This window comes from Emys orbicularis, chromosome 2, assembly GCF_028017835.1.
Source record: "Emys orbicularis isolate rEmyOrb1 chromosome 2, rEmyOrb1.hap1, whole genome shotgun sequence".
In the NCBI taxonomy this organism is placed as follows: domain Eukaryota; kingdom Metazoa; phylum Chordata; order Testudines; family Emydidae; genus Emys; species Emys orbicularis.
This window is the reverse complement of record NC_088684.1, coordinates 105,134,827-105,150,632: the sequence shown is the minus strand read 5'-3', so window position 1 is coordinate 105,150,632 and position 15,806 is coordinate 105,134,827. Positions and strand designations below refer to the sequence as shown.

General features: G+C 39.3%; 1 protein-coding gene across 2 annotated transcripts in view; it reads right to left on the bottom strand.

Annotated features, from left to right (window-relative positions):
* The window catches only part of NFATC1 (nuclear factor of activated T cells 1), a 144,582-nt gene that overhangs the window by 19,456 nt on the left and 109,320 nt on the right, over positions 1 to 15,806 (bottom strand). For both annotated transcript variants that reach the window (XM_065398980.1, XM_065398981.1), the window contains exon 9: positions 14,914 to 15,600. In XM_065398980.1, the coding sequence (XP_065255052.1) occupies positions 14,914 to 15,600 (687 nt within the window). The remainder of the gene's footprint in view (positions 1 to 14,913; positions 15,601 to 15,806) is intronic.

Genomic DNA, 15,806 nt, shown 5'->3' with positions numbered 1-15,806 from the left:
ATTTTTAAAAAAACATTTTTTTGAAGGCACAGAAAGTTAGGACAGTCAAAGTGATAGCCCCCCAAGTATCTATACATCATCCCCATTGTGCACAGATCATATTTCAGATTATTGTATATACCCTTAACCTTTATATATTAACGTAATATGACTCCAGTGGGCTTTGGACAGGCCCATAATGAATACAAGCAAATATGCCAGGTGAGACTAAATACACTGTTTCTGTTACCATTGCATGTTATTTGAAATAGTTTAATATGTATATGAGACCACCTATTGGAATAAAAGCAAGGAGGACTGGTTCTCTTCTCTTTTTACACAAGTTATGAAACACTGTAATTTCACTGACTTCAGGGGAGTTACTTCTGATTCCCATCACTGTATGTGAGAGGGAAGGATATTTAGAATAAGATAGATTTACTCTCCCCACCACTGGCAAAGAAAAAAAAATTAGAACTTGAAAAAATATTCATACATAGCTATCTTGAAGAAGAGTTCTTAAAATAATTTTAAGAATTTATGTTTTTTCTTCAGTGGTGTGGCCCTCTCAATTTAAGTTTATCATTTTGTTTTTTCCTGTTTTAATTCTGTATCCTGATAACTTGCTGAGTTTAAAATTTCAGTTAATGAAAGTATGTAGGGCATATTAGGGATTGTGCTGTAAAGTAGAGTATCATCCACAATACAGAGTGAAATTCAGCCCTATTCAGAGGCCCTCATAAGCCCTATGAATCACTTACGTCCTGCCTTTAAATAGAGCTTAAGTGAGGACTTAGGACTTGCGTTGGCCCTTGCTCAAAGCCAAATTTAACCACAGTAAAAGCATTGTTTTATATTCAACCACCAATATGCCAGACATTGTTGGATGATCTCAAATTAGCTGATCAAAAGGCTCTCAAGAAGGTCACAAGTAACAGGAGAGGAAGTGGGTAGCCTTGTTTGAACCCTCTTCCTAACAAAAGCAGGATGATATGTTTATGTTTCTAATTCTAGCCATAGGTTTGTTATATATTGATTTAAACCATTTAAAAAATAAAAACTAAATCAAGTTTTTAGTGTTGTTAGAAGGCAATCCCACTCCACCTTATCAAAGGCCTTCTCAGCATTTAGATTCTTTCTTCTTGTTGTTTGAGTCCTTAGTAATTTTCATTATTCCAATAAATTTGGCCTTGCTACAAAGCCTGTGTGATCTGAATATACAAGGTTAGGCCCTGATTCAGCAAGCTGTCTCATATGGATACAGGGCTCCACTTGCACACAGCAACTTGCAGAAGGCGGCCTTAGTTAACACTTTCTCAAGCCTTAAAGTTTCAATTTGCAGGAATATTTTACAGTCATAGTTCAAGGAGACTGTTCACATTTCATTGGTTCTCTGCTTGGTTTAAGACAGAGATACCAGTAGTAGTTAAACTGAACTGTTGAGAAGAGCTTTCTTTTTCAGTTATGTAGATGAATGCCTTAGTAAGTATCAGGGTGATTTTGGTCTGGAAGCACTTATGAATTTCTGGTGCATACCATTCTGTCCAGGTGCTTTCCCTGAGTTAATATTAAATATAGCTTTGAAAACTTAAGCAGATGTTATACTTTTTTTTTTCAAGTTCTAATTTTTTTCTCTGCTAATGGTGGGGATGGTAAATCTATCTTATTTAAATATCCTTCTATAATGAATTCCTGGGATTCAGATGAAAATCATGTATGATAACACGTTGCAAAACTTTTATTTATTTGTTTGTGACAATTATTATTATTTCCCAGATTTGGCATATTCAGAGCCGATCAAAGTCAATGGAAAGATTTCAATAGGGTTTGGATCAGGCCCTAACTGCATTTTGAGTTTCATCTTTTTAAAGCTACTAAGTAAGGAGATTTCTTGTTTCATTCCTCCAACCATATGCTCTGGTGTTAGTACATGTTAAAGCTTTCTCTGCCTTTCCAGAGGTTAATTGTCTTTATTCTCATCTAGAATTCCTTCATGTAATAAGCATCTCTAATATTTTTTTACATGTTTTCTAACTGGTGAGCCATCTAATCAATAAAAAATCTACTTTTTCTGTTTTTCTCTTTGCTTTTTGTGTGAATACTCTATTACTGTATGTGACCCCTTAAAGCTGATTTGAGTGCTTGCCAGTAAGTGAGGTGTGACTGGACTGTATTGGTATTTGTTTGCTCAAAGAGTAATTTTCCACCATTTTATCCGATTTTGGAGTTATTTGGGCCACATTATACCCTCCTGCTGAAAAGCTGTGGGAGGGAACTTTGTACATGGATATCTCAAAAGGATATCCATGCAGAGATAACACCAAATTATCCTGCCAGGATCAGAGGAGGAGGTTTGCTCTTCTCTGCCCCATAGAAAACTTACCCAAACCACATGGATCCCCAAATATCTTCAGGAGGCCAGAATCATCTGTACAGAGGCTCTGCACCCCTGTTGTCGCTCTGGCCACTGCTCGCTGGCAGTGCTGCTCCACAGACTCATGCTACCAGGGACTCTCTGGCCATTGCTGCTCCTGGCTGTATTAATTTTTCCTGTGTGACTTACATGGGACCACAGCAGGGATGATGTGAGTCCATCCTGGACTTACCCCAAGTCAGTGACAATCAGTCACAGAACCATAGAGTTTAAGGGCAGAAAGGACCACTAAATCATCCAGTCTGACCTCCTGTATATCACAGACCACCAACACCACCCACACGCTAAGCCCAACAACTCTCTATAAAGGTAATTTAATGTGGCTTTTTAATTCCCATTGGTTTAGTTTAATCCTTTTATGTTCAATGCACCCCCTGTCATTCCCCCCTCCTCCCCCACACACTGACATTATCATCTTTAGATAATATTTTCCATAGCAGTTAAATCATGGGCTATTGTTATTCATTAGTGCAGTCTCAGATGTATATCCATTTCCCCCGCCACACACACATTTATCCTACCCTACTCCTCCCACATCTCATGCTTCCTTGTTCATCTTTTTTAATGGAGATGTTTTATTTCCCCTTCCTCTTATTAATATTCTCTCTCACTTCCCCTAAAATTATACCAACACGTAGTTTCACCACCAAACCAGCCATATATTCTCATTTTAAACTTTACAATGTGTATCTACATTTTACAGCATTATGGCAAAAATATTGGTACTGTAGATGAAATAGAGATATCTTTTTCCAAATAGAGTAAATATATATAAACACACACGCTTATATCCATCACCAAATATAGGGCCTGATACTGCAGTTAGATCCTTGTCCCAGCGTGGCACCCCACTTAAGTCAGGCTCCACTTGAATACAAGGGTCCCGCCACACAGATCTGATCTTACAAGCATGTATAAACTTGATTACAATGGGATGACTCAGATGCATGTTTCAATGGAGCTATGCTGAACACAGGATGAAAATCTGGCCTATCACTCAATGTGTAACCAACCTGACTGCCAAAACAATAGAGGAAATGCCTTCCCATCAGCATATCTCCATTTGCTACATTGATTTATAAAAAATGATGTTCTGTTTCCCAGGCTTTTCCTTCAGCTTCCTCTGCAAAACCTTAGACTTAGGTTTCAACACTGTAACCTTTTCCCAAGTCTTCAGTTTTATCATCAAAATATTGTAAACCTTTCTGCAACACTTAAAATTCTCTGCTGGCAGAGAGAGGCTTTAACATCTCTACAAAGAGCTGCTCTCCTCAGTCTCTGCCATTCTAGCAGAGGATGGGCCAGATCTTCACCTGGCCTAAATCAGCACAGTTCCACGGACATCAATAGAGGTTCGCTGATTCATGCCGACGGAGAATCTCACCCAGTGTTTCTAGTTTTGAGTCTAAAGTTGGACCAGGTTGCAGTAATTCTGGTCTGGGCTGCAGACATCTAGCATGGATTGCTGGAAGCAGCTGCTGAGTTCCTGGAAAGTCCTCCAGAGCAGCCATTGCTGGCTTGTGTACGATCATTTAGGAGCGCACATTCCTGCTGAAGTCTAAGACTTTCTGTCTTGGAAGCAGTTTTTCTTCTCTCCTTTTTCTGATAAGTTTTCTAGTCAATTTTACTGACATTCATGTGTGACAAAGTAATAATCCCATCACTTATTCTGGTTTAAATAGACATAAAGAGGCTGGGATTGAAGCTGGGCCTGTGGATCTGCCTCCAGAGGCCCCTTTTCAAAGAGAACCATGAGAAACATACCTGGCTACAGCCAGGGCTATCAGTCTTTATCACAAAAACCAAATTCACCCCTGCCTGCGTATGAAACCCCTCCTCCCAAACTATTTACGCTACTGAAAAACACTCTGGATATTTCCACATGATTCTGAGCACTCTGGCTGACTCTCCTGCCAAAGAAGAGACATCTGGCCTAGTTCTGAACCCCAGTTTTACAGTGGTATCACTCCACTGACTTCCACAGACCTACTCCTGATTTACACCGGTGTGAGATCAGAATCAGGCACGCATAATCTTGTGCCACAGAACATTTAATGGAGTGGGGAAAGGTCTGTCTGTCTATCTAAATATAAAATAAACAAAACCAACAAGCAATATAAATGAGTTATCATCAGTAATAACAGTTCCCCTTGAAGTCTCTTTTGACATTAAAGTGTAACACATCCTCATTTTAGGTCAGACAAGCACATTTCACCTCACTAGTAATGCTTGTACAATGGTTCTCTATTATAAAGCGATTCAGTCTGGAGTGGTCATCAATGGATAATCCAGATGCACAGAGGTAAAAGTCTTCAAGAAATTAGTCTATGTTTAAATCTTGGAATGCTTTAGAGCTCTAATTTATTCTCATTTAAGATTGAAAACACCTAATTAATACTAGTGAAGAAATAATCTTTACAGTTGGCTTGTATTTTCTATGAAAATAGTTGATTAGCAAATACTCAAATGTCTGGAAAACATTCAGTAATAGAGTCATCTGCATTTGAAAGTGTGGAGCCAGTTTCAGAACTGCCATCCGGTAGTTCAGTTTTGGAATAGTTTAAGGACAGCAGAAAGTCCATAGTACAGGGTATCCGCCTGGCCTCATATTTCCAGTACATGTGGAGAATTTCAATAGACGTGGAGAATTTTCAACGAGCTCAGTCATGAATAGGAAAGACACACACCCCCACATACACATTCAAATCCGTGAGGGAAAGGTTTTCAATAGTATATAAATATGACTTGGGGAGGGATAGTTCAATGGCTTGAGCATTGGCCTGCTAAACCCAGGGTTGGGAGTTCAATTTTTGAGGGGGCCACTTAGGGATCTGGGGCAAAAATCAGTATTTGGTCCTGCTAGTGAAGGCAGGGGGCTGGACTCAATGACCTTTCGGGGTCCCTTTCAGTTCTATGAGATAGGTATATCTCCATTTATTATTATTTTTATTTTAATCATTTTAGTTTTGTTTCTAATAAATCTTTTGCACTTTCATATTTCTGCAAGCCTCAGAGGTAACAACAACAAAAGCAAGCAACAGCAGCATGTCCTCCCTCTCTGTCTTATACAGTCTCTAGTAGGTGTTATTTATTTGGTATCCATGAATTTCTGCTCTCAACTGGTCAAAGTGGGTCACATTCCACTATCAGTCAGATTCAACCTCACAGACCTCAAAATGCTTACACAGGGACAGAATTTAGTCCACTGTCCAAACCCTACAAATCTTTAGTCCAAGCTTCCACTGAAGTCCATATTACAGGGGAGGTTTGGCTGAGTAAGAACAGAGCCTGAAATCCTGCCTCCACCATTCCTATCTGGATATGTTATGGCCAAAATTCTGTGGAACAATCATGGTTCTGCTGCAGGGGGATGAAAAAAAGAGGTTGTGCAGGGGAACTCTGTGGCCCATTTCCTTACATTTTGCTTGGGGGCTGTGTTTTATAATCCAAGGCAAAATTGCAGGATTTGATCCACTGATTATGACCTTCTTGTAGCCTGCAGCATGTTTTTCAAGGTAGTCCGAATACTGGAACTACAAATATGGTGCTCCAGGACTATAAAACTCAAGTGTTTGTATATTCTTTCAGCACCATCTCACTTCACCTAATACTCTTTGGTATTTTAAAAAAATATGATAAGTTTAAAAAAAAAACAACCAACAAACCCACACCACACTAAAAGGCCTTTTCAACCTCAAAGTCTGTCTTTGTCACCTCAGCAGAGCCCCAGGGCAGGCTCTTTGGTCTGCAATTGAAATCAGCTAATTTTGTCAAAGAGATATAGGCCCATGCTTTCCCACTACATGGCTTATTTGCTGATATTTACAATGTTAAGACTGGGCAGCCTTTCCCAGATGCGGAGGACAAGGAGGGCCTGGGGGGTGATTCTTTGTGATAAACCTCCTGTTAGCACAGTAGCTCAGGGAAAACAGCTTCCCCTTTGGTGGCAATACAATTAGAGTCCCTCAGAAAACTCTGAGACAGGAAAGAACAGGAGTTACCCTATCAAGTAGCTCACTGAAGACGACTGATGCTCAAGCTGCCATAAAGCCTTGCAAAGAAAGCAAGCACACAGCATCTATTACTGCACCAAAGGTCTGACTGAAAAAACACAGTTGTCAAGCAGATGTAGATGAAACAATCAACTATGCTGCATAGAATTCTCCCAAAAGAGACTCCAGTCTTTGACTGTCTATCAACAACTAGATTTCAATGAATGTGGCTATTATGCATTTTAACTGCTAGCTTTGCGCCTGGTCTACTCCCTGTGAAACCAAAGGGAATGTTGACTTAAGCAGGAATAGGAGCAGATCTTTTGCTTTTTAGTAATCTAATAACATTAATAGCTTGCTAACTGGTAGCAAAGTTCACTGTTCTTGAAGTCAATTAGACTATTTACGGGTGTAAACTTCCTCATATGCCTAGGTGTTGGCAGGATTGGGCTCTATGTTTGTTAAATCTAACTCCTGCTAGATATAGCAGGGATCTATGTGTTACTTCTTTTATACTCAAGTCAATGGAGAAAAGGGTTCTTTCTGAAACAACTTCTCCAGATACCTTTTGTCAAGACGGGTCAGGGCACTAGAGTACTGGGACTTTAAGTGGCTCACACGATAATAACTCCTGACCAGCTAACATTGCACAGCTCAATGGTGACACTCTTCAGAAATCTTTTAAACAAATATCATATTCCAAAAATGAGCGCTAGCATCCGAACAAAGCTTTCTCAGGAAAGTCTTTGCTTCTGCAAGCCACAAATTTTCTTTGGCACCAGGCCAGGCTTATAAGCAGACGTAATGTTACTGAAGCTGAAACGCAGCAAGTCCTTCTCCCCAGCTCACCTAAGAAAACTTTAAAAACCCCTTCCTGTTTTTGAAACACCAATGCCAATATCCATTACTATGGAAGTAAGAGAATGAATAAGATGTAGAAGTGAGACGTGATTTTTTCCCCCATTTAATTGCACAGGGAGTACCAGGGCTGCAGAGTGAAATTGGTATTTAGTTTGAAGAGATGCAGTATGACACAGCCTCAGCGTGCACTTAATGGCCTGGAATGTTTAATGCAAAGGCACACACAATGCAAGTGTTGTTTCCTGAACACTAAAAATACCATAGGATATCCCTACTGCAAGTTACTGCCCACTGAGACCTTCCTCTTTTTGGATGCCTGCTCACCCTTGCCGCCGCAAAATACCCTCATTCAGCAGCCCTGGATGTGAATGGGAGTTGAGGACACTCAACCAATCTCAGAAGAGATCTCAACACCTTGAAGAATTGGACTCTTAAAGACCTTGTGTTAATGTTCAAAGAATAAAATCAAAGTTCACCATTATATTTCACAACACACAGCATCTAAAATGTTAGCACCAATAGGTTGCATGCACTGGACTGGGCGGAATCAGGAAATGACACCTGTTTTTGTCGTTTACAGTTTTGGAGGCTCTCTTTTTGTGAGGCTCCAGGGAGATTCTATTCACAAAGACTGCTATGAACAGTGAAAAGGCAATCTTGCTATCCTGACCATGCGTGGTTTAGTTTAATGGTCTACCACTCAAACTCAGACATTTACGTCCACTAAAGGTCTGACCCTAATGAATTATTTGAGTCCTTTATATTATTTCTCCTACCCATCAGATATCACCTACATCCTAAAGGTTAACGACACAGCATGTTTTACCACAGTAGCATGTACACCTTCAACTACCATTAGAAATGAGAAGGGTCTTGACTCAAGCATGGGGCCAGGTTTAGTAAAACTTTCCATGAGGAAAGCTTTTTGTTTTTTCCCCAGAGCTGCTAGACCAGGCCAACAGGGAGGGAGGGAAAGCTCATATCCAGACTGAAGTGTAGACAGTATTACTGGACTTTGTAGACTACCTGCATGTTGTTCTAATGACATCTGGACTACTGGAAATCAGAGAGTGAACTCAGAAGTTTTCAAAGGCATAATTGTGGCAGCACCAGACTAAACTTAATGCCTTGAGAGCCAATCACTTTAATCACAAAGCTGAAATGTATGAAAAAGGATACATTTCAGCAAAAGAATAATTCTGTCTGCTACAGTTCCTGTTCAAATAAACTATATCACCAAATCACGTGCACTTCAGAAATATACAGGGATATAAAAAATGAACATATGGTTTAGAGGCAACCGAATTTCATATATACTGTATCGGAGATATATGGACTTGTCAGACATCTAACAGTGCGACAATATAAGCAATTCATGGGAATGACATTAGCAATAGCTCACATTACATCCACGAGTTAAACTTTTACTGCAAAAGTTATTTTTAAAAGAGCCGTGTTTAAAATGAAATGGCTGGGGAGGCTGCAGCTTTCACTAACACTTTACCGGTGGTTTTGCCACTTTTACTTATTATTGGGAGTTTAATGCTCCCAATTTACTTTTTTAGATTAAAAAAAAGAAGCTGAAAAGAGTGCATTCATGGTCAAAGAACGATAAAACTCAGCTGTACCGAGATAATTATGGGGGCAAAAGCCTACTTGTTTTAAAAAGAAGCTGATGATGTGTTTTCAGTAATTGCTGTCAGCCACATACTGAAAAATTCAGACACTTCTTTGTTTATGATGTATATATTCTCGTCACTATGCAGGGAGTTAAACATACACATCCAATAGCATCAAGATCAGAAGCCAACCCTTTATTTAAAAAAACAAACAAACAAAAAAAACGGGGGAGGGGAGGAATTAACTTTCAAAGCAGCACATGAGAGTTCTTAAAATCCATAGCATCTGGAATCAGACCCAAAGGAAAAGTGCTAGGAAACAAATTTAAAAACCAGTGAGGCCAGAATTTTACCCCAAAAGTCTGAGTCCAAACAGTCATGGGCTTTGGGCAAGTTTCGAACTTGAACTTTGTAGCTCAAGCACAACCTTTATTCAAAACATAAATATTGTTTTTGTATTAAAACGTATTTGTTATTGTCTCGGTACTAATTAAAATGAAAACTGGGAGCAAGACTATATAATAACTGTCAAAATGTGTTGAGAAGACAGATCACAATGAAATCCCTTTCCTGTTGGTACCAATGTGTTTCCCTCTTGCTTGCAGAGATATCATTACCAATGAATGCTAAGCCATTTCTTTGATGTTTTTAACGGCAGGAAATAATTTCACAATTGAGTGTCATTCTGCTGCAGCTCAAAAAATGTATCAGCCAGCGGGGGTGCCAATCATAACCCTAATGACGTTTCTTGGCATTAAAACACCTAATTGAATTCTCTCTGTCCTTGCAATATGAAGATTTGGGCTCAATTCTTTGTTCCACCCAAGCTACACTAGGCACAGGAATGGGAAGTGGGGGCAGGGAAGATGACTTTAAGCCACCTTTGGCCACCCCTATTCTGATTTTAACCAAGGGCCTGTCCAGTCCACAGACTAAGTTCTACTGAGCTGCTTATGGCCACAAAGGGTTATTTCTAACATCTGAGTAAAGCAATCAAAAATTTGGAAACTTCTCTGAGCCATCTTGGTCAGCAAAACTGAACTGAAAATACCATCAGAATGGACTTTCTTGCGGTATTTTGGCACAAGTTGTGACTCAGAGCAGGAAGGAAAAGCATACAAAAGTGTAAAATAAATATTAACCGAGCATTCACATCTCAGTACATGAAATAATGTTTGGTTCCAGGGATGGGAAAAAGTTCAGGTCAGTTCTTAATTTCCCCAAAGCAGCTGACTCTTTGGCTAGTTAGTGATAATTCTGCTCTGTTTTGCAAATGGCTGTATAGCTCATTTGTACTCCAGTGGCCTGGCAAGCCAATGATAGCTAACTGTTCCTGGGCCCAGTTCTCCTTCATGTGGCAGTTATCTTGAGCCCTGTGAACAATCTTCTGCCTGGCTTTGTATTGAAGACTCATTGCTGATAAATCAATGATTCTGAAAACACTTAACAGAATAGAATTTGTGTTTAGCTGTCTGTCTGTCTGTCTTGGCTGTCTGTCTGTCTGTCTTGTAGGGTTTTCTATAGGTCCTATCACCCTAGTGTCTGAGCTGTTCCCAGGTTCGATCCTCGTGCAATTCATGAAATCTTCTCCTTTCTCCAGTATAGGAGCCTCTGCTTGGGACATACCTCTGTCCTTTTAATAAGGCACCTTTCATATCAAAGATACCCATTGACCTTATTGGGCTTTGGATCAGACCCCGAATTCAATACTGCTAAGGGAGAAGCCATTAGGCAATCAGCAATATCTCCCACACACAGTGTCTTGGACATTACCACTTGCATTACTGAATAAGGACTGTGGTCAGGGCATGGAGGGCATCTCCTACTCTTTTTGCAAAGAAATATGGAATTTCATGGATGACCAACAGAGACAGGGATAAAAGCTCATTTTAACTCTTTCATCTGAAGGACAACACCTTAAACAGTACCTCAGCCCTTACTACTGCAGTGTCAGCATTGGGAGTCAGTCAAAGTCTTGTTTGGGATTAAATCTCAGCATCATGTGACACAAAAGTGCTAACTGAGCCAGACACACGTCAATATTAGTAATATATTCACATATAGCTCATATGATTTTTCAAGGGGAGTTTCAAGGGTTTTATAAATGTTTTTGAGACAGATATTCATGTACTGAAACAGGCTACCAATCGAATCAGTAGCCCAGGTGGCTACTGTTGGTTTTTGTTTAAAATGAAATTGCCAAAACCAACACTTACTTGCCAAAATAGAAGCCTCCTTGGGTTTTTTCTTTATACCATGTTAGCTGAGTATCATTACACCAACACTGAAACATCATATACAGTGCATATATTTATATAAACACACTGACTGCTTTTTTACAAGGACCTCTGTGATGTAGATGGCCTAAGTCTGGACCTATTCCAGACCAAATGAATTAATATTGCTTTGATCCCATAGGCTTCGAACCTGGAAAACTTCTGTTTATTCCAGGTCCAAGATTACTTAAAATGTATTAGAATTAGGGATATATAAATCAAACCAGAAAAAGAAAAGGCAAGTTTGTGAGACTCTGAATCAAATGTCACTTTGTGTAACCAGGGTTGGATTTTTAATTTGTCCTGTGGTCACATTAGCATGCTGTCTATCTATTTTAGGGTTTTACACTGCCACCCATCACCGTGGTATCTGAGCGCCTTCCATATAAAATCAATAGCTATAAAAGTTACTATTGGGCTTAATGGAATCACTGGCATGTCTCCTTTTACAGAGTAGGGCCTTTGGTTTTGATTTCTTAGATTTTATTAAATTACTTTTAGGGAGAGGGGGAGTTGGGTAGTGTATTTTGGGTAGGAGGGAAGGAATGCTGTGCATTAAAATTAACTTATTTTGACAGATTTTGTATTGTTTATTCACACAAAGATGTAGAAACAAAGTTTAATTAGCTATAACAGTTTGAAGGAGACATGAGTGAATCAATGTTTAAATTATAAATAGAAGGTGATTTTAATCTATTAACAATAAAGATGAAATTGGCTACTTATTCCTTGGTCTGACTGGTGTTCTGCTTTTCCACCTTCAAAATATTATTACAAAATACATACAGTCTACATAATTCTCCAAAAAAACAAACAAAAAAAACACTTGAAGATGCATAAAATACTAATGGGAAATAATGATGATGATTTGATTTTAACTGCAGCCAAACAAAAGCAAACAAAAGGGTCTTTTTCCTAGTTAATCAGACCCACTTTGTGATATCTTTACTCCCAGTGGTGAGTACCTACAATTAGTACCTACAGTTGGCTCCAATTACTTCAGTAAAACAATTCATGATGTAATGCACTATTCACTGTGAGCAAAGGTATCACAATCTCAGTGAGTAATATATAACTGGGAAACCAAGAGATGTTGCACTAACCAAGCTGCCCTTCTGAACTGTGCCTGTAGGTCAAAACTCCATCCTTCTATAATCTGTCTTTGGGTATGAGAAGGTGGCTCTTTACTGAAACAACCTCATAAAAATTATTCGCTACACTTGCAAGCAATGAGACAGTTAGGGAAGATGGGGCAACCCTAAAAGGACAGACTTCTACTACTACTTTAACTTCTGATTAACCGTAGTGGGGACTGATAGTGTTCGAGGTGGCACTGGTGAAATGTGAATTTGTTTTTTTTTTTAATGTAAAGTGTAATCCATACGTAAACCAAAACATTATTATTGGCACTAGCACATAGAACATAATAAAAATAATAAGCATCAATAAAATTGCCACTGGCAGGAAGGGAAGTAAACAGTGTAAATCAGTTGGAAAGAAAGAGATGAGGAGGGAAAGGAGACATAACATTATAGTTGTGAGAAAAGTTTGTCAGTTTCTCAGGTACATTTCTGGGAGTCAGATGTTGATGCAATTGGGAGAATTTCCTCTGTCCCTTAAATATGTATATATATCTATTATTTTACTACCACTGCTTTAATAGAGTGATCCTTAATTTGCGGAAGTAGGGTAACAATAGAGTCATGTATTTTCTTTTACTATTAATAAAAGCAGGGATTGTTTCTCGGTCTCTAGTTCTGTGGCTGGTCCCAGAATGGCTTTAAATAGCATGATACATACTGAAGTATGGATTCTATCACCTGGCTACAGTGATCGGAGATTGCAAAATAACTACTGTGCCAAAGTCATTTACGCTATGTCAGAGAAAATAAGCTTGGGGTGGGGAAGTGAAATTCTCTTTTCCAGAACACAGAGCATCAACAGAGTAGCCCTGTGACATCTACTGCAAGCTAGGAGCTGTAGCAGATTCTGAGATTGCTGTGCGCCTCTTCACTGAGGGGGATCTGGCTAGCGGATCTGTGCATCCCTGCATCCAATATTCCTGAGCCCAACCATGCCCCTCCAATGGGGAGCAGCAGAGAACCCTTCTGAATGCTGACGGGGTGTTTCTCCCAGTGGGACTGCACCAATTGCACAGCCTATCAGTGTGGCTCAGAATGAGAGAGTTCTGATATTCCTATACTTCTCTCTTCCAAAGTAATCCTTTTAATTTTTTTATTAGTCGTAAAATAAATAAATTGTATTAAACAAAAAAGGAAGAGAGGGGATGATGGGTATAATTTGTGGAGGGGTAATGTGGTGCTTTTCTGGAGGCATAGTTACATGACGGCTACTGATATGGATTGAATCTCCAAGATTATTATATGAAGATTTTAGCTGTTAATCTTGTGATCAGTCCCACCCTGGCTAATCTTTGTTTTCTATCAATCTTTCATTTGATTAGGGCTTTTTACTTTTTGTTTATTTCATTTTGGGGGTTGCATCAGCTTTAATCTTGTTTCTCATGGCAGTATGCATGCGGAAAAAATGGACCATGTCTATATGAAGACTAGCCTGTCCTCAGCATAGAAAGAAATGCAATGAAATTATGTAACAGCCATGTAAAACTTTAATGAACTGTGCTCCTAATTAGGAAAATGTCTTCGATTTGTCTGTCATGTAACTGATTAGGATCTCTATTAAGGAAAAATGTTTTCTCAGAACTGAAAAGCAAAATGCTGTTATTCAAGCTCAAAAATACTAATGTTTTTATCCTAATTCAGCAAGTATCATGCAGTTTGAAATCAAATGAATAACTGTCGCCAAAATTATATTAAAAAAGTAAAATTAATTGTCTTTTGTTATAATTTCTCCCTGAAAGACAATCACATTCAGAAGCTCTTTGGTACCAATTAGTTTCAATACAGACATTTCAAAGACATTCCTTTTCCAAATAGCGTAGTATATTATATAAAAATATATTGCTATTGAAAGGGAGCTCACATATTGCATTAAAGTGAAGGTTCAGAATACTACTGGGATACTTAGCGGTAAGTGCTAAATCACAGTTCAGGGAGGTCATATAATCAAATTCCAGATTACCCTCTTTATTATGTTCTGTTAATAAATCTTTGGAAACCGAAGTCTGACAAGTTCATCACAGCATTTTAACATTTGAGTGGTGCGTGTGGGTATATCTCTATAAAATCTTACAAACTAAAAAAACATTGGCTACAAATCTACAGTAGGAACTAAAGAAAAAAGCCCTAGCTGCAGATGCTACCAGACTGAAAAGCCATCAGCTGGAGGACATGCTTCAGTTTTTAATTTGAGTTTTCTCAGCTGAAATAGAGCAGTTTATGATTTAGTTCCAATTATCAGATTTGTGTATCTGAAGTTTCACTGCATTACGAACAGGACAATGTTAAATATGTTTTCACTGCCATTCCACAGGTCACTGGCATAGGCAGAAACCAAGACCATATGGTTAAGATTATTGCAATGTAGCTATTGGTCATGCAGCTAGCTCTACAGTGACTAACAGCATTTAATGCTTAAAAATACACGTTCATTATTGCAATCAAAATTAAAGAACTCTTTCTCAGACAGAGAACATCAGAGCAAAATTCTGCACCATTCCACAAAGCTGTTAATTCGCACTTTCTTCCATCAGAATTGTGAAGGGGGTTAAAAGAACTCACTGATATAGCAATATGGTTGAATGCAAACCTCTACAGCTGTGGAAGACTTACCATCATCCAGGTACAACTGGTCCAATTCCTCAGGTTCTCGCTTGATCATTACAGGAATAGGGGCCAAATTATGATTACTGTCCTCATGCAACTCTGGCAATGACAGTGGTTGGTTTGTTGGAGACTCATTTCTTTGAACCTTCGGCAGTTGGTGCTGCTGTTGACCCATTATGGATGAGTGAGTTGGACTGCAGGACTGCAAATAGGTTGGCTCTTGGGTAACGGATGGAACTGGAGAAGAGGGACTGTTGGGATAGAGTGTTTGTTGGTAACCAAGGGAACAGCTACTGCTCAGATGTTGACTCACCTGCGGCTGCAGCATGATGAGAGATGATTGCTCTGGAGAACTTGGGTGCACAACTATAGACCTTGGCACTTCCTGTACGGTGGGGACACCTCCAGCGGGCTGCTGAAGTCCTAGGTGACTGTGGCCTGGGTTGGTGATGCACTTGTAAGCAGAAGATGAAAGATCATGCAGCTTGGGGCTTGAGTTGGGGGAAGATGACATCACAGTGTTTCTCTGCTGACAGGAAGTGAAGCCAGCCACAAGGCACGAACCAGGATCAGGAGGCATCATGATCTGCTGGCTGTAGTATGGTTTAGAGAGAGGATTTAATCCTTGGGTCATTGGTCCACAGGTTTGAGCAGGCTCATAGTCATCACTGGGTTCTGTTTTTATAATTGGAACTGTTAAGAGAAAAAAAGTTTTAAATAAACATGAGTTGCATATTGGTATGATCAAGTTGGCTTGTGGCTAGGATACCCTTTGCAAAACAAACAACGTCTTGAATAAGACTCTGTGTGTCTTTTGCTTAGTTCTCCCACCCTATAAAAAAATGAATGAGTCATCAGCACAAGAAAGTCACAGCTGGTTTTAATATTGAAAAGGACTA